At 42.3% G+C, this 24,993-nt stretch overlaps 1 protein-coding gene across 2 annotated transcripts in view; it reads left to right on the top strand.

Moving 5' to 3' along the window:
* The window catches only part of abca2 (ATP-binding cassette, sub-family A (ABC1), member 2), a 417,188-nt gene that overhangs the window by 340,070 nt on the left and 52,125 nt on the right, over positions 1–24,993 (top strand). For both annotated transcript variants that reach the window (XM_052036764.1, XM_052036762.1), the window contains exons 31-36: positions 473–686; positions 4,826–4,931; positions 9,255–9,366; positions 17,422–17,482; positions 19,269–19,443; positions 21,453–21,568. In XM_052036764.1, the coding sequence (XP_051892724.1) occupies positions 473–686; positions 4,826–4,931; positions 9,255–9,366; positions 17,422–17,482; positions 19,269–19,443; positions 21,453–21,568 (784 nt within the window). The remainder of the gene's footprint in view (positions 1–472; positions 687–4,825; positions 4,932–9,254; positions 9,367–17,421; positions 17,483–19,268; positions 19,444–21,452; positions 21,569–24,993) is intronic.

Raw genomic sequence — 24,993 nt, 5'->3', positions numbered from 1 at the left:
CGTTCCCTTCCCCCCTCCCTCCCCAGCTCTCCCCTCTCTCTTTCTCCCTCTCACTCCCTCCCTCTTGCTCCCTTCTCACTCTCACTTCCTCCCTCTCTCTCAACCTCTCTTTCCCCCTCACTCCTGCGCACACCCTCTCCTATTCCTGCGCGTGTGTCCTCTCTCTCTCCTTTCTTTGGTTGCTTTTAAGACCAACTCCTTGACCAAACCATCTGTTCATCTGTCCTTAAAGATCTTCTGAAGTAGCTCAGTCTCAAATTTTGCCTGGTGACAAGGTCTTGTGAAACACCTTGTGACGTTAAACTGCACGAAGGAAATTATACAAGTGAATGTTGTTGTTAATGCTTATAGGTATTTAAGTTACCCATGACTAGCTGTGAGCCAGACTTAAAAGCTTCAATGTTCTGAATCTGAAGCTTGGATGCCCACAGCTCTATCAAGTGATAACTTTATTCAATGATTTCTTTATCAGAAACATTCACGTCGTCACCTTCCATTCCACACCCTATCCACGAGCCCGTGAGATGCAGCTGCTCGATGCAAGGAACTGGTTTCTCCTGCCCCAGTGGAGTTGGAGGTCACCCACCACAGAAGAAAGTGGTGACGGGCGATATTCTGGTGGATATTACAGGCCGCAACGTTTCGGAGTATATTCTGCATACTTCAGATCGCTTCAGACTTCATAGGTTTGTGGGGTTACTGCTATGTATGTGGATTATTGTCCTTCTGTAACCGCGGGTTGTTGGTCTACGTGTTGGGGTCAGCGGCTGTGAACTAGCCAGCTTGCATCCTATACAGGCAGGTCTGATAAGAAGGAAGCATAATCCTTTCCTTTATGTGGTTCAGAACCATGCAGATAAGATGAACAATTACCCTTGGTGCCAAATGCAAAGATTTCTAATGAACATACATAAGCAGTATCCTTATAGTTTAGTATGTTATGATTCAGCAATCACATACATAGTGTGCTTAGAGGGGCTAATTTTGGTGATGTGCAGTAATCTCTATCAAAGTCAGTAAATTGGGAGCATTCTGTTGAAGGTGACACACCAGGAACACCATCTGGAATAGGGGTATCAATGCGGGCACCAACAGACTGTAGAGCAGTGGAATGGGAGATGGCCATTAAGCCCTTCAAGTCTATTCTTTCATTCGATTAGATGACGGCTAATTTGTAGTTCAGCTCCATTACTCTGGCTTTGCTGCATGTTCTTTGAACTAATAACACTCTGTTGAACTTGATAATATCAATTAATTCAATAAATATACTCCTTGGGGCAGAACGTCCTAAAGTGTCCACTGCCCCTTATATGGAGAAAGTCATTCAATTCCAAAATAACTAGACACTAATTTTTATATTATGCCTCATTTTGGGGTATTAACTTCTCCATATCTGGACTATTGAATTCATTTATCTTATTAAATACCTCAACTCAATAAACTCTGCCAAATTTTTTCCCAGTAGTGAAATATTAAGATTTGCTTTTCTCTTGTCCTGACTGGATATCCTCGCTTTTCTGCACAATGAAGAATGCCACAGTTTTCTCCATCACTTAATCTGCCCGTGCCCTTTCTACACACAGAACACGTTGCTGCTGCAGACAGAGCTGCTGCACACAGCTCCAGTGACCCAAGTTCAATCGTGACCTTGGGGTCTGTCTGTGTGGAGTTGGAATGTTTTCTCTGTGACTGCATGGGCTTCCCCCGGGTGCTCCGGTTTCCACCCACATCTCAAAGATGTGCTGGTTGATAGCGCAGTTAGCCACTGTAAATTACCCCCAGTGTAGTTGGGTGGTGGGAGAATCAGGATGGAGTTAATGGACATGTGAGAGAGAGAATAGGTTACAGAGAAATAAGTGGGGAATGGGATTGATGGGATTGTTCTGAGAGCCATCATAGACTTGATGGGCTCAATGCCTCCCTCCAGTGTTGAAAGAAAACCATACAATTTACAGTGTTTCTTGATGGGTTGCGAATTTTATTGTTTCTCGTAATTGGTGGGACAACAAATTCCCTGGATTTGCCCCATTACATGTAGCAGGTGTGGCACAAAACCTAGGTTGTCTTGTCTGATGCTGTGAAGCAATATTTTCCTTCCCTCCCTACAAGCATTCCCTTGAAGGTAGCTTAGGTGCCTCAGTTGTGTTATGAGGAGATATTTCAATTCAGATAAGTTTTGGATCTGAATAAGTTGAGCGCACACTAATTTAGTGTATGGGGTGCTGGGACGCTGCACTGTCAATGGTCTCATTGGCTGTTCAACTGGTTTCCCAGTACCCACAACAGACTTGAAGGGGTTCTGAGTTTCCACTACTAGGCTTTCCTCCTGAATACCTGATCCTAATTTTGAGGTTAAGTCCATTTGTCTGTGATTTTCCCATTAGTTTAATTAGTTTTTCCACAGCCAGTTCTTTCAAACCCTTTTAACATTTCAAACACAATGATCAGGATCCCCTCAGTCTTTCACATCCTGGGGAATACAATCCAGGTTTATGGATTGAATACTGGCCTTGCACTTCATCCAAAAATATTTGACTTAATGACCCAATATGGAAAATGTATCTCCATTCCTTGGTAAAATTGTTTTTGCAAAGAAATATTTGATTTGAAACAATAACAAAGGAAATCCAGTGCTTATTATACACTGGAGAGACAAGAGACTGTAGAAGCTGGAACCTAGAGCAAAAAATGAGCTGCTGGAGGAACTCAACAGTTCAGGCAGCATCTGTGGAAGTTAATGGACAGTCGACATTTTAGGTCGAGACCCTTCATCTGGACAGAAAGTGTAGAGGGGAGATAGCCTTTGTACATTGTGCATTGTTTAAAGGAACGTACAAGTCCATTGAATGATTTTTTAAAAATTCATTCCCAATGCATGAGCACAGTACCCCACTTTTACCAGGACCTAGATACTCATTGTTTGTAGTTTATGCATAATAATTAATAAGGATTCCAGTACTTACTTCCTGCTTTTCTAAATTCAGGTCACATTAATTCTTCTTCCCACTTCCAATTGCTTTCTTTCTGAGCAAAAATCTTTCGTAATAAACTTTTGCACTCAGTTCAAATGGATCTCTTTATTTTCTTAAAGAGACACTTACATGTTGGTATACCTCAATTTGTTGTTATTACTCTTCATGAAGCTTTGGAATGAACACAGCAAACGTAAATGCATTTCTTGGACCTCTGATTTTTCAAACAGCATAGACATTCAATTTCAATCCATTTGATAAGTGCTGGGTCAGATGATAAGCTAAAATAACAATCTGTTGCAAAATGATCTGGTTCTGTGTCCCTGATTCAGAAGAAATGGATGTTTCCTTTTGGACCTGGGTATTCATGGCAAGCTGTGGTTTTAGCATTAGCTTGGTGCCAGTTTAACCTTCAGTTGCAAGCTCACATGGGTTCATGTCTCACTGCAAGTGTTCAGCACACAATCCCTGTTAGCATTTGCTTGTGATCCTATGAAAGCACAATCACTTTGCTCAACTTGCTATATTTTCAGAGACTGTGGCCTGTTCAAGTTCTTATTAATATCCGAAAACGGTGCTCAGGAAAGAGCAGGGCATTCTCATGATGTCCAAGCCAATGATTCTCCCTTCACGAACACCATCAATCTCCATTTATAAGTTCTTTCTTAAGTGCAGTGACGTCCATATTATTCTTCACATGATTAGTGGCTTCTTGCTTTAAAGACATTTGTTTGATTTTAACATAATATTTCCATTTTGCTAATAGCAAATCCATAACTTGCATCATTGACAAAGCAGTTGTAGATAGATGGGCCTAGTTCACTGATCTGAGGAACTCGTACTGTGATGTCCTGGGGCTGGGATGATTGACGACCAATATGAGGTGTGATTCCAGCCGTTAGAACGTTTTACCCGTGGTGCCCGTTGACTTCAGTAATACCGGGGCTCTTTGCTGTCATAATAAGATGAGGCAGTCACTCTTACCTTTCCTCCAGAATTCAGCTCTTTGGTCCATCTTTGGACCATGGCTGGGTGAAGGCTGAGGCCAAATGATCCCGGTGAAACACAAACTGGGCATCGGTGAGCAGGTTATTGGTGAGTAAGTGTCGCTTGATGGCACTGTTGGCAATACCTTCCGTCCCTTTGCTACTGGTTGAGAGTACACTGATTCAGCAGTAATTAGCCAGGAGTGGTGCAGCAGTTAGCACAGCTGCCTCACAGCTCCAGCAACCCAGGTTTGACCCCTGCCTCTGGTGCTGCCTTTATGGAGTTTGCATATTCTCACTGGTTTCCTCCCAAAGGTTAATTGACAACTGCAAATTACCTCCTGGTATAGATAAGTGGTAAAAACACCAAACTGGAGTTGATGAGCATGTGAGAGAGAGAAGTTGCAGGGCTGCAGAGGACTCGTTGCATTTTTCTGCTGGGATCCAGCATAGGCTGAACAGCTGCCTCCTGTGTCTTATTAGGAAGGAACTAAGGTTGAATTTGCCCTGACTTGTGTGACCAAGACATATCTTGACAATTTTCCATATTCTTGGTTAGATGCCAGTGTTTCAATGTACTGGAACAGCTTGGCTGGAGGTGTAGCTAATTCTGAAGTGCGAGTCTCGGTGTGACTTAATGCTTGAGGAATGAGAGAGAGGTTAGAAGCACTACACCAATGAAGTGGGGTGTATTGTAAATAAATCAGTACTTTTACTACTGAATCTTTGCTTACAATGAAAACTGAGACTTGTTAACTCCTGCACGTCAATAATGTGCCCTGACAGTTTTCACATCTACAAGGTAGAAATAACCTCTTGCACGTTTAAAGAATGACAGATTGCTTTTACTTATTTTGATTTTTTCAGATATGGAGCGCTGACGTTTGGGAACGTGCTCAAATCTATACCAGCATCATTTAGTACAAAGGCAGCTCCGATGGTGCGGAAGATCGCAGTGAGAAGAACTGCACAGGTAGGGAAAAAGATACTTTTTTCTGGTTATTAATAGATGTTAAAAGAGTGCTTTCAGTCACAGTCATACAGCAGGGAAACAGACCCTTCGGCCCATTGAATCCATGCAACCATTTGCCCTAATCCTATGATAACCCCATTTTATTTCCACCACATTCCCATAAGGTCCCCCCAGATTCTCCCACTTGCCTACCCACTAGAGGCAATTTATAGTAGCCAATCAACTGACCAACCTGTGTGTGTCTGGGATGTGAGAGGAAAATGGAACAACTGGGGGAGATCCACATGGTCGCAGGGAGAACGTGCGAACTCCACAGAGCACCAGAGGTCAGGATCGAACCGGAGTCGCTTGAGCTATGAGGCAGCAGCTCTATTGGTTGTGCTACTCTGCCCTCTAATCTGTGCTATAACTGATGTGCCTCAACTGCAGCAGAAAACCCATCAATTGGAGGATATTTTCTGTGCTGTGTGAAAGGTGGTACCAGAGTGACAGAGGCAGACAACACTTGGTCTTCTTGTGACCTTTGAACATTCTGATCTTATTTTTAAAAGTGAATGTGGAAAGTGATCTTGCAACTTCTTTACAACCTTGGTGATGTAAGGTCTCTGCTGATCCTGGCCTGAGAAATTAATTCAGATATTATTTCCTGTAAACCCATCCGACACCTGGTTGTATTTGTTGCTTGATGTGGGCAGGAAGTTAGTAAGAGGAGGCAGAATAGTCAAGGGGAGCTGTAAGGAGAATGAGGGGTGACCTCATAGAGGTGTTTAACATCATGAGGGGCATAGATAAGGTAGATGGTAAAAGTCTTTTCCTCAGGATAGGGGAGTCCAAAACTAAGCGGCGTAGGTTTAGGGTTAGGGAAAAATTTAAAAGGGACCTGAGGGGCAAGGGTGGTAAGTATATGGAATGAGCCGCCAGAGGAAGTGGTTGAGGCAGGTACAATAGTATCACTTAAGAAGCACTTGGATAGGTACATGGAGGGGTGGGGCTTGGAGGAATATGTGCTGAACGTAGGAAATTGGGACTAACTGGGTGGGCACCATGGACCGGTAGGGCCAAAGGGCCTGTATTCATTTCTCTATGACTCTATTAGAGTTGAGTGCATAGGCAGTTGAGGATTTAAGGGAAGGGAGGGTTGACAGTTCCACCAGGGTTAGGAGAATTCTGTGGTTGGGAGGCCCAGAGGAGAAGGCTTTATTTCTTCCTCCTGAATCCATTACAGATCACGAGGAGTTTTCAGGCTTGTTGGCTCTTGTTGCCTCTTTTGTAAGGTACAGGAAGCACATGTGATACAATGTAAATAATATGTTGTGGTGGCAATGATATCATTGGAAATATTTATAGAAAGAAGTAGTAGGGACATGCAGAAATCATGCAGTGATAGAGATAATCCAATAATACATAGCATGTCAGAAAGCCAGAAGGAGTAGAAACAAGGAGGAGAAAACAGTATTAGAGCAAGTTAAATAATTCCAGTGCTTTTAATGATAGAACAGCTGTTGCCTTTGAGGAATGAGGAGAGTCAGTCGTACAGCATGGAAACAGGCCCTTCGGCCCAACTAGTCTATGCCAACCAAGATACCTATCGAAGCTAGTCCCTTTACCCTGCGTGCCCATATCCCTCTAAACCTTTCCTATCAATGTACCTGTGCAAGTGCCTTTTAAATGTTGTTAATGCACCTGCCTTAACCACTTCCTCTGGCTGCTCATTCCATATATGCACCACTCTCTGGGTGAAAAGGTTGCCCTTCAGGTTCCTATTAAATCTCTCCCCTCTCACCTTAAACTTAAGATCTCTAATTCTTTATTCCCCAACCCTGGGAAAAAGACTGTGGATATTCACACGATGTTGTGCCCCAGTGTTGTGCTGCAAGTTTAGATACAATTAGACTAGATCATAACATCAAGCAATTCATTTTTTAATGGAAAATGTTCACAAATAATGCTATAAATTCCATGAGCATGTGTCCATTGTAAGAAATCTGTGTGCGGGTTTGCTGAACTTTCACTAGAACCAGGTTCTTATTGGTCCTGTTATTCGTGGAACCTGAAGTCAAGATAAGATATCTTTATTAGTCCACATGTACATCGAAACACACAGTGAAATGCATCTTTTTGCATAGTGCTCTGGGGGCAGCCCGCAAGTGTCGCCACGCTTCCGGCGCCAACATAGCATGTCCACAACTTCCTAACCTATACGTTTTTGGAATGTGAGAGGAAACCGGAACACCCGGAGGAAACCCACACAGACACAGAAAGAACATAAAACTCCTTACAGGCAGCGGCTGGAATTGAACCCAGGTCGCTGGCGCTGTGATAGCGTTACGGTAACCGCTACACTACCATGCCACCCCTCCAACGTTGTGTTCTGAGGCTGCAGCTTTCTAACTTTGTATATCAAAATTTATTTGCACCAAATTGTAAAACACTTCTAAGTATGTTCTGTCATCTAACACACAGCTTCAGCATGTAAATGGCTTTGTTATGTCGTTGTTAATGAGATTGAACAAAGTTAGAACTATCGTGAAGCTGCTAAATGACCAAAATCAGATGTTAACAAACCAGATGTTGCCTTTCATTGGAATAAGTAAACACAACTCTTTGAAGCTCCAGCATTAGACTTTAGCCAATTAGCAGGATGGGAATATCTACTGGGTAACTGAAAACATTGTACCATGGATGAAAATGCATCATTTGGATCTCATTTATATTCAGAAGTTAATGGGTACCACTCCAACATAAATGTCAGCAAAACATTTATAGGAAGTCAAATGAGCAAAGAACCAGCATGATCATTTTGTACCCCAAATTCTGGTTGGTTTTGCATCAGTTTAACAAGGGAAGCTTTCATTTATCAACCTGCGTTATGTTGTAGTTTTTTGCCCTTTTTGTCTGGATGCAACTGATAGCAAAATCTAGACTGAATCTTTACTGCATCTTATTTTGACTTGAAACTAATGGGTGTGAAGGTGGCAGAAATCACAGATCTGTGCAAAGTGGTTCAGGGGAAGTATACTGGTGGGAGACAACCACCTTTTCTTCTGAAAGACTGAAAGATTAGAAAGCAAAAAAGGCATTCAATTCCAACTAATGCATTCCCTTCATTTGCTTGGCCAGTGTGGAAGCAGCCCATTAAATAACATGCTTTATCTGGCACACGCAGGCCACGGGGCGATTGGTGACACTTTGCCCTCCCACAGAACTTGATGTTATCATAAATCAACAAGACCACATGTGTTACCAGCAAGGCATTGCCTCTCTCCGTGTGTTGGGCAGTGACACCCACAAAGAGGGCAGGTGCGGTGGTGTAGCGGTTAGCATAACACTATTACTGCGCCAGCGACCCGGGTTCAATTCCGGCTGCTGTCTGTGAGGAGTTTGTACGTTCTTCCCGTGTCTGCGTGACTTTCCTCCAGGTGCTCCGGTTTCCTCCCACTTTCCAAAGATGTACAGGTTAGGAAGTTGTGGGCATGCTATGTTGGTGCCGGAAGCGTGGTGACACTTGCAGGCTGCCCCCAGAACACTCTACGCAAAGGTACATTTCATTGTGTGTTTAGGTATACATGTGACTAATAAAGATATCTTATCTTATTTCACACATAGCCAGAGCACCCAGTTGAACATTAGGACTAGCACTAGTGGAAGGGATTGAATGGTTTCAGGTATGTTTCTGGAGCCTGTGGTCATTCAAGTGGAGCTGATGAAACAACACTGGAACAGTGTTCCATTGTTTCAATGCTATAGAGCCACGCAGCATAGAAACAGACCATTCGGCCCATCATGTGCATACCAACCATCAAGTACCTATCTATACTAATCTCATTTACCAGCACTTGGTCTGTAGCTCCTATGCCTTTTGCGAATTAAGTGTTTGACCAATGTGTCTTGGTAGAGCTCCGATACCACATAGCTATTGGTATTGCAGTCTATGGACATAAAATTGGATTAAGGAGCAATCTCTTCACTCTCAGACTTGATTCAAAATAAGCTATCAACTACAAATGATGTTGTCCTGCTATGGTTTAAACATTGAAGGGTGTTTGACAAGTTTGTGGAGTTAAGGGCTCCAGGCTTGAGGGAGGAGATAATGTAACCCTTGAGAATTGATCTTATTGGTACCTGAAAGAACTTTGATTTACCTGCAAATAGTGGCAAATGGATGATCTTTGGAATTGTTCCATCCTCCCTAAGAACTCATTACTTGCTGTCAAGAGACCAAGTTTTCAAAAGGAAAATGAAACCAATTATCATTTGACCTTTAAACAAGCTCGAGGGTGAACATTTGGCTAATGCTGACAGTGTCTTTTTTAATTTCTGCAGGCATTTTACAACAACAAAGGTTATCACAGCATGCCCACTTATCTGAATACCCTGAACAATGCCATTCTGCGAGCCAACCTACCCAAGAGCAAGGGCAACCCTGCAGGATATGGTAAGGCCAAAGAATCACTTTTGTACACCTCTTAAATAATGTTTTCCTGAAGTCGGTCACAAAGCTCTTGTGTCTCCAAGCTGGAGTATCTGGAGCTGGGAATCACAGTCTCAAGATGAGAGGCCGGGGGCTCGGGACTGAATTGAGATGAAATATGTGGACTCCCTCATTTCTTCAGTGACTCAGGTTCAATCCTGACCTCCGGTACTTTCGGTGGAGTTTACACGTCTTCCCTGTGACTGCATGGATTTCCCTCTGGTGTTCTGGTTTCCTCCCACATCCCAAAAACATGCAGGTTGGTCAGTAGTTGGCCACTATAAATTGTCCCAAGCATGTAGGTGAGTGGTAAAATCTGGGGGGATTTGATGGGAATGTGGGGAGAATAAACTGGTTAGGATAGGATTTGTGCAAAAATGGGTGCTTGATGGGCTTAGTGGGCTGAAAGACCTGTTTCCAGGCTGTATCTCTCTATGGCTCTTTGAGAAGGCAGTGAATCTTTGGAATTCTCTACCCAAGAGGGCTGTGCTCAGCTGCCAAGTATATTCTGGACAGGATCAATGGATTTTTGGGTGTTAAAGGAATCAAATAATATGGTCAGTGCAGGAAAGTGGAACTGAGATCGAAGATCAGCCATGTCCTTATTCAAATGGTGAAGCAGGCACGAGGGGCCGAGGGGTCTACCGATTCCTTAGTTAACGAGTGATGAGCTAATTAAATTAGATATAGAGTTATTATTGGTAAAATAATCAAACTCTGTGGGTCTGGATTTGGTAGAATTGCATTTTCTCAGACCTTACCAATCTCACAATTGAATGTATGAATAATTTAAATGAGTGAATTTCCCTGGATTTAATAAAAATGTAGAATTTTTTGCAACCTGCACATTAGCAACTTGCAGGAATCTGAGTCTGAATGAAGCTGGGGTTGCACTAGGTTTGCTGTAACTATGGTGGGAACAATGGTAAGCGATTCATTCCTCAATCTGCCATTAGTTTGATAATCACTCAGTTGTATTTCATCTCCATTTACTTGTCTCTCATCTGCATCTCCTCACACCTGTGGCAAAAAGAACCTATCAACATCAGTCTTGAAAAAGTCAGCTGGACTATCCTTCATGCCTTAAAGTGGAAGAAATCTCCAGACATCCACTACCTTTGCATCAAGAACACTCCCTGATCTCACTCATGAATGGCTAAGACCTCATTTTGGGATTACTGAGGATCTGTTCCCTGGAGGAAATTCTCTTTATATTTACCCAATCGTTTTATTTTTCATTTCACTCTCCTTGATAGGATCACTCAGTTGATCTGAGAAGCAGGAGGGATACAAGACAAACAAATGCAATGTATCCTCATAAACAATCTCTTTAAACCTTGGTATCATCCAGCTGTCAGAATCTAAACTGCAGTCTGGGATTAATTTTACCATTCATTTGAGACCAGCACCTCCTCAGTAAGTTAGCCCCTTCTCTGTGCACTCGTGTAGAGGAATCAGATTTTGTAATGTAGAGTGCCCTTGTCGTTATACATAATGATGAGCAGAATGACAGGCCTATTGTCATGAGGATTAGATTGCAGAGCTCATCAAACACATTTATATAATTTCACTTCAGTACTTTTTCCTTTCCAGATATCTTACAATTCAGGTATTTAAGGCTCAGACTTCCAGTACCCTGAATTGCTCCTGAAATTACACACAGATACATATGGTTAGGTGCAGAACCTCTTCACTGAAACTAAATTTGCCTTACACATGGCAGAGAAGAAGCCTTATTGATGTCATTCAGAGTCTATAGAATCTGGGGTAAAAGTTACCTAGAATATTCTGTACAAAGAAATCCCACAGAGTACCTTATCAGTGGTTTAGAGTCATTGATGTTTATCCCAACATTATCTATTCAACACCATTAATAATTGTATTAATGAAAGAAATATGAGATTCTCATTTCAAGCATAAATTGATTACAGGTCGTAAAGTTGTAAGAGCGTAAGAAATAGAAACAGACGTGGACCTTTTGGACCTCACACCTGCTCCATCATTCAATAAGATCATCACTGATCTTTTACCTCAGTATCAGTTTCCTGTATTAATCCTTAATTCACTTAAAACCTAAAAATCTATAAATCTGTCTTGTATTTACTCAGCCTTCACAGTTCCCTTGGGCCGTGAATTCCAAAGATTCAACGCCCTCTGGGTAAAGAAAGTTCTTCTCATCTCAGTCCTGAGCAGACATCGGCTTATTTTAGGACTGTGATCCTTGGTTCTAGACACCCTAACCAGGGGAAACGGGCAGCACAGTTCCAGTCACTGCTCCAACGAGCAGGGGTCGTTCCTGACCTCCAGTGCTGTCCGTGTGGAGTTTACACATTTTCCCCCATGACTCTGTGAGTGCTCTGGTTTCCTCCCACATCCCAAAGAGCTACAATTGGCCACTGTAAATTGCCCCGAGTGTGTAGGTGAATGGTAGATTTTGGGAGGAGTTGAAGGGAATATGGGGAGAAGGAAATGAGATTAGTGTAAATTGGTACTTTATAGTTGGTGTGATCTCTGGGCTGAAGGGTCTGCTTCCATACTGTATGGGTCTATTCTATCCCTGCGTTTACTCTGTCAAGCCCTGTATATATAAAGAAAATTGTACACTTTCACTGAGATTACGTCACGTTCTTATAAACTCGAGAATGCAGGCACTGTCCCTTTAATCTTTCTTCCTATGATGAACCCCCTCCCCATCTTAGGAACCTCCACTACATTCCCCGATCACAAGTATATTCTTTCTTGGGTAAGAAGACCAGATCCGTGCATATCACTATAGATAAAAATGCAAGGGGCATCTTCCTTACCCCATGTAGTTAAGGAAAAGAAAGAAGCCATGTAATCTTATAGTACCTTTCACATCCTCATCATGCCTCATGATGTTTTTCAACTTCTAAAATTAAGAATTGTAGTAGATAGATGCTGCTGTTGTGCATCGTTTCATCAGACCCATTGTGATCTACTGTGACTTCTTTTCACCCTCCAGCTTTGTTTCAGTCAGACCGTGTCCAGACCTCCTTGATCAATGTCCGGATTTATGTCTCGCAGTTCTGTTTTATATGCAGAGACTTGTGCAGATTGGAGAAGTGGTTGAAAAAAATCATAAAACACTGCCATCTACTGTCAATAAAATGTGAAGCAGGACTTGTTTCACACTTGACCAAGTGAAATACAGCATCAAATTCTGCTCCTTCACCAGATCACAGGCATGTTCTATTTACAGTTAGTTTGTTTTCATACAATATTGCACAATGGATCAGAGGGCAAATCTACCCAGTGAGCATATAACAACTTAAATCACTTCTATAATGTAGAAATATCTTCCAATCCTCTTCACATGAAGGCTATCCTCACTAACATTTGCAGCTTTTCAAATTGAGGTGTCTGTGTCAGGATAAATGTCAGGGTAATTTAGCTAACACTGTCTCTTTAAGCATTATGCAACTGAAAATCAATCTTATTTTCCCAGATTGAAATGTTGCAACAACCATTTCTAAGGGAATTTTGCGTTACTGACTGTGTGTCCTTGATGAGGCACTCTTGTGTCCAACACGCCATCAGGTGTGCACATGACGCCGTCATTTCCCTGTGCAACAGTCCTTGCGGGGGAGCTTGGAACACATTACCCTGCATTGTGGACATTCCCAGGACAATACAGTCTACCCGTCATAGTGTCAGACCAGCCATAGCTTCATTTGGAGCAACAAGCAAGATGCTGGATGAACTCAGCGGGTCAGGCAGCATCTGTGGAGGAAAGTGGACAGTCAACATTTCGGGTCGAGACCCTTCATCTGGACTGCTGTCCACTTCCCTCCATATTTGCTGCTCAACCTGCTGAGTTCCTCCAGCATCTTATTTCTTGCTCCAGATTCCAGCAACTGCATTCTTTTATGTATCCATTAGCTTCATTTGGGCTGCCCCTCCCGAATCTGCACTGCGCCAACGTTATCATCCCCACCTTCATCCTCCTCCATTGTCCAGCCAGCCCCAATCCTCAGACTTCACCCGCAACCCTCTGATCTGCCACCCAGCGATTTCCACCTCCGTTCCACTAGTTCCCAATACCTATTCTGCCATACCAGCTCTCATTCCTCCCTCTGTAACACCGATCCACTCTCTGTGATGCTGGTCCCTATTCTCCCTCCCTTTCCACAGACTAGTCATGCAACAGCCTGACCTCGTGGTCCTCACAGACTTGCACCTTGCAGACAATGTGCCAGAATCCTCCGTCACGGTCTCTGGGATTGTTCAGTTGGTGGGGCAGCGCAACAGTATCCAGGCGGGAGAGGGTAGAACTGGGAGTTCCCAATATTGACTCCCGACCCTATGAAGTCCCGTGCATCAGGTGAAACGTGGACAAAGCTTACCTCCCATCGTCCACCCTCAGCTGATGAATCAGCGCTCCTTCATGTGGAAAAGCATTCTGAAGTAGCAGCCGTAGAATGTACTGTGGGCGGGGGACTTCAATGTCCATCACCAAGAGTGGCTTGGTAGCACCACTGTAGATCGAGATGGCTGAGTCCTGAAGGGCATAGCTGCCAAATTAGTTCCATAGCAGGTAGTGAGTGCACCTCATCTTTACCAACCTCCCTGTGGCAGGTGTGTCAGTCCACAATAGCACTGGTGGAAGTAACCAATGCACAATCCTGGTGGAGACAAAGCCCTGTCTTCACACTGAGGACACATTCCATCGTGCTGCGTGGCACTAAAATTGGGATAATTGGGATGGACTCAGAGCAGAACTGGCAGCTCAAAACTGGACATCCTTGAGGACCTGCAGACCATGATCATCAGCACAAATGTACACCATCGCAATCGGTGGCTTGTTGTATGTCTCAGCATTATTATCAAGCCAAACCCTGGTTCAATGAGGAGTGTGGAAGGACAAGGCGAGAGCAGCAGTAGGCATACTTAAAATGAGGTGCAAAGCAATAACACATGTCTACGTGCATGCTGTCTCTTTTCTGTTTAACACTGAGTAGACAGAGTACAGCAATGCCACCTCCAGCAGTTAATGATGGTGAAGAATTAAGCAGCTAAGCATGGGGCTCCAGAACTTCCCATTCACTGCAGTGGTGGGGCCCAGCACATGAGTACTAAAGGCTGAAGCACTCGCAGTCCTGTTCAGCCAGAAGTGGCGAATGGAAGATTCATCTCAGCTTCCTTCTGAGGTCCGAGTCCATAGGATGCTCAAAGCGGCTGCACAGGTTGACTCTGTGGTTAAGAAGGCATATGGTGTATTGTCCCTCATCAATCGGGGAATTGAATTTAGGAGCCGAGAGGTATTGTCACAGCTATGTAGGTCCCTGGTCAGACCCCACTTGGAGTACTGTGCTCAGTTCTGGTCGCCTCACTACAGGAAGGATGTGGAAGCCATAGAAAGAGTGCAGAGCAGATTTACTAGGATGCTGCCTGGAATGCGGAGCATGCCTTATGAAAGTAGGTTGAGGGAACTCGGTCTTTTCTCCTTGGAGCAACGGAGGATGAGGGGGGACCTGATAGAGGTATGTAAGATGATGAGAGGTATTGATCGGGTAGATAGTCAGAGGCTTTTCCCCAGGGCTGAAATGGTGGCCACAAGAGGACATAGGTTTAAGGTGCTGGGGGGTAGGTATAGAGAAGATGTCAGGGGTAAGTTTTTTACTCAGAGAGTGGCGAGTGTGTGGAATGGGCTGCTGGCAACGGTGGTGGAGGCGGATACGATAGGGTCTTTTAAGAGACTGTTGGATAGGTACATGGAGCTGAGAAAATAGAGGGCTATGGGTAAGCCTAGTAATTTAGGGACATGTTCGGCACAGCTTTGTGGGCCGAAGGGCCTGAATTGCGCTGTAGTTTTCCTATGTTCTATCCCCACCCCATCGTAGAAGCCAACTCTTTCAATCCACTCCACGTGATGTCAGGAAACAGCTAATAGCACTGAATATGGCAAAGATCATGGGACGGGACAACACAGCTGTTGTATTGCAGACCCGTGCTCCAGAATTAGCTGCATCTCCAGCCAAGCTATTTCAGTACAGTTACAACACTGGCATCCACCCAACAATGTGGAAAATTGCCCAGGTGTATCCTATTCACAAAAAGCAGGATAAATCCAATCCGGCTAATTACCACCCAATCAGCCTACCCTCAATCATCAGAAAAGTGAAGGGATATTATTGATAGTGGTATCAAGAGGCAATTACTCACTGACAATGTGCTTATCGATACCCAGTTTGAGTCTTACCAGGACCACTTGGCTCCAGACCTCATTGCAGCCTTGGTGTAAATGTGGACAAAGAGCTGAATTCAGAAGTGAGGTGAGAGTGAGCAGCCTCAACTGTAGGGCAACATTTGATCGAGTACAACATCATGCTACCCTGGTAAAACTGCACAAGGGACCGGGATGGCTATTTTTGGAGGTCAATCATCCCATGCATAGAATAACACTGCAGGAGTTCGTCAGGGCAGTGTCTTAGGCCCAACCATCTACATTTGTTTCATCAATGGCCTTTCTTCCATCATAAGGGCGGAAGTAGAGATGTTTGCTGATAATTGTGCAATGTTTGTTTTAGTTCACTACTCATCAGCAAATGAAGCAGTCTGTGATTGCATATAGTAAGACCTAGATAACGTTCAGGTATGGGCTGAAATGTGGCAAGTAACGTTCGCACCATCAAAGTGCCAGGCACTGACCTTCTCCAATAAGGGAGAGTCTAACCGCCTACCTGCAACATTGCTGAGTCTTCCACCATCAATATCTGGGGCGGGTCGCCATCAACCACCATTTCCATTCATTCCCCATGATAATAATCTCTGATTCTTCTTTGTGATACCTCTTATTCCCTTTTCTGAAATCCGATAACCGATTTCCCTCTGTAATCCCAAACCTTGATCCTCTATTTCCTCCCCACTGTAATACCAGTATCCAGTTTCCTCTCTTTAACACTGATTAGCACCGGGATCCCTATTATCCCCATCTGTAATGCTCGTCTCCCCATTCTCTCCTCCTTCCTTCCCCCAGTAACTGCTGGTCATCCAGTCTACTTCCCTAGTGACCCAATGTGCTTCCATCCCCATCCATTGACTCCTCAATCCCAGTCTCCATCAGATCAGTTAGCCTCTGCAGAGGGGGAGACACAAGTTGGTCTAACAGATCGTTGCCTAGTCACAGAGGGGTACCACTTTTAAACAGGCTGCACGGATGGAGAGATAGGGAAGAAGGGACAAAAGAAGGCGGCTCCTGATGGGTACAAGAACTTGCAGCAAACTTAATATTGTTCAAAAACAGGAAGGAAAAGCCAACAGATTGTTGTAATGTGTAACTGTATAGTTCTTGAGTAGAACTTTGCAGCCACACTGTTGTTTCTCAAGAAACAGACTTTATAATCTTCCATATGGTAGAATCCTCATTCACAACAATTACTTGTTGGTTACCTCTACATGACATTGAGTAGCCTGTTTTATATAGTGAACTTTGCATTACGCTATAAACAGGACAGCTTGATGCTTGGTCCATACAAGGCTCTGAATGTTTTAGTTTTGGTCAGTACTTATGACCAGATAATCTGTTTTAGGAATGTGGTCATTATCTTTATGGGAGAGAGCCCTGTGTGCAAAATGGCTTTTGTATTTCTGTATGACAGTTAACACAGTTTAGATGTAACTACAGCAGAGGAGTTCTCTGAGATGCTGGAGGTGTGAAAGGTTTCACTCGTCACATAAAGGTTATCTTCAGCAAATGCTTATACTGTATTGTCATATTATTGAGCTTTGTGTTAATGTTTCTAGTAGCTTGCAACATCTATCTAAACCTGCTCTGAAAACAGCCTCAAAAATCAAAATTTTTCACTGTACGTCACTACATGTGACAATAATAAACCAATATACCAATCATTCTGCTATATTGGGATCAGTACTTGTACCCAAAGGCAGGAACTGTATTAACTCTGGATTGGAGTTAACATTGACCATATGAAGTGCAACTGTCATTTCAGAAAGTTTCATGGTACTGTCCTTAATCACTGCTCTTGTTTTGTCTTGTAGGTATCACAGTGACAAACCACCCAATGAACAAGACCAGTGCCAGTTTGTCCCTTGACTATCTGTAAGAATATGAATCAACATTTCACTCCATATTTAATTCTTAAGTTGTTGGTCTTTATCATTGGATTTTCTCAATATTTTTTCTCATTGTGTACACATATCTGTTTCTCAATGGTTGAGATAAGAGAAGATTCTGCTGAATGGCCAATGTAATAATAAATCTTGTAAGGTAACCAAGTACCCGAAAGGCTGAAAACTGAGAGACCACCAGTGTTATAATCATAGCCTTATACAGCACAGGAACAGGCACTTCAGCACAACTCGTAAATACCGACAAGTTGCCTATCTGAGCTAGTCCCACTTGCCTGCATTTGATCCGTATCCCTCTAAACCTTTCCTATTCATGTACCTGTCCACATGTCTTTTAAGTGTCAGAATTGTATCCTCCTCTATCACTTCTTCTGGCAGCTCGTTCCATATACCAACCACCCTCTCTGTGAAAAACTTGTCCCTCGGTTCCATTTTAAATCTTTCCCTTCTCACTTTAAACCTATGCCCTTTGGTTTTGGACTCCCCTACCCTGGGGAAAAGACAGTGGCTATTCACTTTATCTATGCCTCTCGTGATTTTATAAACCTCTATAAGTTCACCCTCAGTCTCCTACGCTCCAGAGAAAAAAGCTCTAGCATATGCAGCCTCTCCTTATAACTCAAACTCTCCAGTCCCAGTGACATCCTTGTAACTCTTTCTTGCACTCTTTCTAGTTTAATGACATCCTTCCTGTAACAGGGTGACCAGAACTGTACACAGTACTCGAAATGTGGCCCTACCAACGTCTTGTACAGTGTTGTAGGGCAGGTTGCAGGTTTTCCTGCCCCAGCTCCCATGCAGCAAGCTGCTGTTGATGGTTGGCCACAGGAGGACTTGCTGTAGTTATGCTGCTTTAGTAGTAGATGTTACTACATGATTGAGCAGGTCAATACAGATGACAGGGATAATTTATAATGCAGTGCATATGTTTTTTAGACAGCTACCTACAGACATTGAAAGACTGCAAGGTTTCCCATGATACCAGAATATTAAGCAATGCTGAGTGTTTTGACATCCCCAATTTAATATTCTTTGTTGATTCCTTTCCATACCATTCCAGTTGCAAGATGATTGGGTTTGGAAAAGGGGTATGTTGTGGGGGAAACATTTTATTCACAGATGTGCTATTTTCCTTCTTCCTGCTGATAGTCTCTACAGATTAGGGCATTGGGGTTCTCAACAGCATGTGAATATTTGTGCTGGGTCCATGAACACTACTTTGTTACTCCTTTTGTTTCAGTATTTATTTATTTTGTAATTTATAGTACTTTTATGTCTTTGTGCTGTACTGCTGCCACAAAACAACAAATTTCACATCATATTAGTCAGTGATAATACACCTGATTGTCACACATGGATTGTCCAAAAGTTGTCTGCAGCCAGTCTGCTGTATGGATAGATGGCAAATCCAATTTTGAAATTTAAGATTCACATTTGCAAAGGCAGTGGAAAATAATTTATACCTGCCTGACCTTCGTTGATGGAGGAAGGAAAAGGCATCTTCATTGGTACTTGGAGCTGTCCATTCTTCTCTTCTGTAGCTTAACTTCATGGAGAAACTGACCTAATATATGGAATGGGCTTTTGTTCCCATTTACTGGTGCTGCCAAAGAAATGTAGTCAGAAAAATATGATGACTTTTATCACCAGTAAAGGAGTTGAGAGGCACATTTTTGATAGTTGTTAACCTGTGATATAATCTTAAAATGTCGATTTAATTTCAGGAATTATCTGTCCTTTTCTTCAATTGTTCTCAGTCTGCAGGGCACAGATGTGGTCATTGCGATTTTCATCATTGTGGCTATGTCCTTTGTCCCAGCCAGCTTTGTGGTGTTTCTAGTGGCAGAGAAATCAACCAAAGCAAAACACCTGCAGTTTGTTAGTGGATGCGACCCCGTTATCTACTGGCTGGCCAACTACGTTTGGGATATGGTGAGAATTGTTCTGTTCTTCCAGGAGCAGGGAGGGGAAAGCAATTTCAGCACTGAACTTAAAGACATCACTTTTCACTACCCAGTGCATCAGAGGCATGTAACTTACAACAAACCTTTCATTGCACTTGGTCTGGTCCAGCCCCGCTTCCCTGATAACAGATTCAAAGTCCCATTCTTAGTTGGGATTACCAATTTCGAGCAGCAGGGATACTGTTTTAGGAACCTGCTCTAAATATATGAAATTGGCTAAAATTGACCAAGTTTCCCATTATGTGGTTATGACTATTATTTCACTTTTCTATCTCAAATTGATGATATTTACTGCAGAAAAGATCTTGTATTCTGTTGCTCTGTGTTTCGTGAGTCCTGCAATTCTTCAAACTGAGTCCATTGATAAAGGGCCAGTGGTTAATATTATTGCTGAGCCAGTACTCTGTGCTGTCGAAACAGAGATCCCAGGCTTCAGGATGTTGTGTCTTGTAATCGTCTCCTCATATTTGCTCACGTTGCGGAAGGAGGCCATGCAGCCCATGGAGTCCATGCTGGTGCTCGGAGCAATCCCATTGTTTCCCTCTGATCCTTTATTCTCTCATCAATTCCATCCCAGTTCTCCAACCTATGCTGGAGCAATTTACAGTCCACGATTAACCAACCCAGCAGCACATCTGTGGTTCGGCACCTGGAGAGGAGTCACAGGGACAGCATGCAAACCATACAGCACCAGAGATCAGGATCAAACCCAAGTCTCTGGAGCTGTGAGGCTGCAATTCTACCTGCTGCAGCACTCTATACCTGAGATGGCAGTAATAATACCTCATAAATATTTGGTGTTTCAGTAAAATAAGTTGATTTACTATCCATGTTCAGGTTTCATCACCTTCAACCAAAAATGTGCAACATTCTTTGATAGTCTTAAACCTTCCATGTTGTTCAAATGTTCCCATGTTTCTGTTCTGCATGAGGTTTTGCTTGTCTATCAATACTGATTTTGTTGACAGACAGTGGCCACTTTTTCCCTAATGCCTCAAATTTCACATCTCCAAACTTGTTCCCATGGTTTAAGAGGGGTTACAGTCCCATTTCCAAAGCCGCCCATTCTTGGTATTCGCCCACAACATCCAACTGTTGAAAGGAATGCCTTCAGTTACTTGGGTTCTACAATCTGGAAATCCCTCACTAGACTCCCCCCCCCCCCCCCTGTAGTTACTTGGATTCTACAAGTTCACTAGATGCCACCCCCACCCCCCTCAATCTTGTTCCACTTTAAGAACTTCTGTAGGGACTTGTCAGCAAGCTTTTTATTACCCTCCTGTGGTTCAGCACCCATTCTTGAGTAAGACCATGACATCTAGTCTATAGTGTTGCCATGCAGAAGGAGATGGCTGATTAGACCCGTCTGGACTCAAAAGTTCCTTTCGCACCAGTGACAGAGGTGTAGGGATGATATTGCAGTAGTGGTTCTTGATTTTCCCCTTTGTTTACCCTTCCACTTGCTGTTTCACAGTCTCTGTAATTTACCCTATGCCTATCTAATCGGGGTACAATGAAAAGGCAAGTTTATAGAGAATAAATAAATTATTTGTCTACTAATAATAATGTTCTTTAAATAAAGCAATTATTTTCCACCTCAAATTATTGCACCTGCTGTTTACAGAGAGTGACTTCATCAAGAGAGCGAGTGAGTTGATATGCTTTAATTCTGAGACTTTTGCTTACTGTGTATACTTTGAAGACGAGGTGAAGGAAGTGGATCTGATTCACAGTAATTGACTTTCTATAATGAATTACTTGAATTACCATGAGAGTATTGGAATGACTTCCTAAAAAGAAATGTGCTAAAAGCAGAACTTAAATATAAAACTACAATGTTTCTTCAAAACTAGCCAAATTATGAATCATACTTTAAAGCCAGGTAGTTGTTGTTTTCTCCTAGCAGACTGCACGGACAGGATTTGATACTTAGTCGTTGTTTATTCATTTGTATTTTGTTCCCTCCTCTCTCTCCAGTTGAATTACTTGGTACCAGCGACTTGTTGCATCATCATTCTCTTTGTGTTTGATCTACCAGCCTACACGTCACCTACTAATTTTCCAGCGGTCCTCTCACTCTTCCTGTTGTATGGGTAAGTAATGTTATACAGATGTGTTCTAATGAAGAAACTAAACAATAAACCATTAATACCAATGTAACCATTGGAAGTGCCTTGTCCATAGCCTTACAAATTGTATTTGATTTTATTGCTTTTATTCTTGGTCAAAAGTCCTAGTGGTCTCCTCCTAGGCCAGCAGAGAAAGCTCAACATGTGCAGACCAAAAGCCATTTTGTGCCAAATTGACCAACTTCAGATAGTGCAGTGAATGGTACCCTGCAGATTGGAAGTTCTTTGTCCTGGTTGCTCTATGGTGACCTCTACTGGAAACTGTGCTCAGTCAATCTCTGACAAGATTGATAAATTGGTTTATGACAGTCACATGTACCGAGGTACAGTGAAGTACTTTGTTTTGCATGCCATCCATACAGATCATTTCATCACATCAGTGCATTGTAACAGCAGGATAGAAGCTGTCCTTGAGCCTGGTGGTATGTGCTTTCAGGCTTTTGTATCTTCTGACTGATGGGAGAGGGGAGAAGAGAGAATGTCCGGGGTGTATGGGGTCTTTGATTATGTTGGCTGTTTTACTGAGGCAGCGAGAAGTGTAGACAGAGTCCATGGAGGGGAGGCTTGTTTCTGTGATGTGCTGAGCTGTGTCCACAACTCTCTGCAGTTTCTTGCGGTCTCAGGCAAAGCAGTTGCCGTACTAAGCTGTGATGTATTTGGATAGGATGCTTTCAGAGCAAGATTCTGCATATTTGCAATGCTTTCCCCTCATAAATAGTCAACTGGGACATTTCTCCCAGGGTTACATTTTGGGGAGCGAATGAATAGCTGCTACACAGATGGAACTACAGCAGCTTTCAGGAGAGACAGAGAGAAACTTCAACTGTGATCGTTCATAAATCCCAAACAAAACTGGTGATATCCACTTGTCAAAGAGAATTTGATTGAGGAACACCACTGCATAAATTGTAAAAATTACTTTTGTAAACTCTACTTGGGACTGGATGGGTGGGCATTATGGTTGGCATGGACTCGTTGGGCCGAAGGGCCTGTATCTGTGCTGTATGACTCTGTGACTCTAAAACCTTGCAATAAAGACTCTTACTCAAAGCAGAAGTGCTTGGAATTTCCTCCGTTCCTTTCAAGAGTTGTTGGTAAATTTCTGGTCTTAAAGGAACAATAAGATAAAATAAAATACTTCATTCTCTGTAGCTAGAATCATTTAATTTCTCTCAGGCAGTGAACATAATTGCAATGCCGCATTCACTGCCTGAGAGAGATTGTAAGATCTGAATGTTTGATTTTATATTTTGACTCTTTTGTGTAAAGATCTACAAATATTGGCTGCTATATATTGCATCAAGGCAATCATTCAAGACCCAGTTATGAGAGTTTATTTCCATGAATACCAAAAGGGAGATATAAGCTGGACTACGAAAATCAAACAAAATGCACTGCTGGAAATCTGAAATAAAAACAGAAAATCCTGAAAAAACAACAACGGGTCAGGCAACATCTGTGGAAAGAGAAACTGAGTTAACATTCCAGGATTCTCTGTTTTTATATACATTAAACTACTTCAGTCCCAGCATATACATATCTTTTCATAAATTTTATCCAAATAACCCTTTCTGGTTGCTACAAAGATGTTGTCTGATGATCAAATCACCAATCTTCAAATTCAGTCTTTTTCTGATCACTCCTGATCATTTAGAGTTTTAAGTTTATTGCCAGACCACACTTGTCAGAGAGGTATTCACGTGGCATATTTCATAAGAAATACATCTTATTAATTCAGATCTTCAATTTAAGCAAAATGTGATGACTTTGGCTTTTAGTACAAGGCTGTTTGTAAGAGGAATCCTGTGGTCTCTCTGTGGTATGATAAGTCGATTCCTCATACACCACAGAAATTCATAGATTATGCAACACAGAAACTGGCCATTGGACTGAGGGATCCGTGCTGCTACTGCCGGTCCCCTCCAGCGATCTTCATTCTCACCTAAACCTACCAGCATAACCGTTATGCCTTACTCCCTCCTGGCTATCCAGCTTCCCCTTAAATGCACATATATTATTCTCCTCAACTACTCCCTATGCTACTGACTTCTCTTAACACTATCCTTATAAAGAATGAAGTCATTTTGTCTCTCTGGACTCCTTGAAATAACAATCCAACTAGTTTCATTTTCCTGCTCTTTCCCTGTAGACTGCAAATTCCCTCTTTCCCAGTTATATCCAATTCTCTTTTCAAAGTGCTTCTCTGACCTTTTTGTAAAGTATTTCAAACATTCCAAATGATAACTCATTGCATAATTTTTTTTTACTTTATGTCAAATAAAATTTGTGATAACATCCTTAAATATTTGTTTTGGCTAACAGCCCTGCTTCAGGTTAAAACCATTTTACTCCATTCTATTTGTGAAGTCGTCCTAAACAGGAAAACACCAAATAAAAGAATGATTTTATGAATGAATTTAGTGTCATTTAACAATTAGTTCAGAAATGTATTCATGTCTAGTCAGCAGCAGCTGCTCTTTGTAAGAAATTGAATCTCTTTAAACTAGCCTTAATTTCTTTCACTTTAATTCTAAAGGTGTCTCTAAAAATATCTTCAGTTAAGAACACTTATATTTTTGAAATGGACCCTGCAATTAAAGACAAAACAAACCTCCTTTATGTGTGGTAGGTTGGCTTTGAAAGAATGAGAATAAAATATTTTTGTGCTGAATTACGGGGATGTGATCCAATAGAGAGGTCCATTAATGAATACAAGGTGCTTGCAAGTGGAGTCTTTGTAAGCTTAAAACAATAAACAAGGATAAATGTGACATGAAGTGTAATGCATCTAACTAAGAGTATTAAATTGGAAGTATTGCATTTGATCGTAACTTGATACTCTTGAATACATTTTTTGGTGTTGGTATTAAACTGATTCTTATTCAACTTGCATACTAAGTAATTGAGACCACAGTTGGACTTTTTGGTAAAGCCACAATAATGCAAGCAAAGGTTAGCTATTTTTTGATATTGTGCATTGTGCCAACAATTGATATAGCTAATACTATCTTGCCTCATGCTTAATGTTAGATCTAAGGCATAATCCCATTATTTGTACCATTTTTCAGTTTGAATTTCAAAAGAAATCATAGTTTGATTGGATACAAAGCTTCATTTTTTTTATTCATTCAAGGGATCTGAGCAAGCCAGAATTTAATTGCCCATCCCTGATTGCCCTTGAGAAGGTGGTGGTGAGCTGCCTTCTTGAACTACTGCAGTCCTTGAGGTGTGGATAAACCCACAGTGTGGTTAAAGAGGGATTCCAGGGATTTTGACCCAGCAACATGAAGGAATGGTGATATATTTCCAAGTCAGGAAGGTGTGTGGCTTGAAAGGCAACCTTCAGGTGGTGGTGTTTCCATGCTTTTGCTGCCCTTGTCCTTCTAGGT

The sequence above is a fragment of the Pristis pectinata genome, chromosome 23 (genome assembly GCF_009764475.1).
Source record: "Pristis pectinata isolate sPriPec2 chromosome 23, sPriPec2.1.pri, whole genome shotgun sequence".
Taxonomy (NCBI): Eukaryota; Metazoa; Chordata; class Chondrichthyes; order Rhinopristiformes; family Pristidae; genus Pristis; species Pristis pectinata.
Note: the sequence above shows the minus strand (reverse complement) of the source record. Positions and strands in the feature narration are given on the sequence as shown.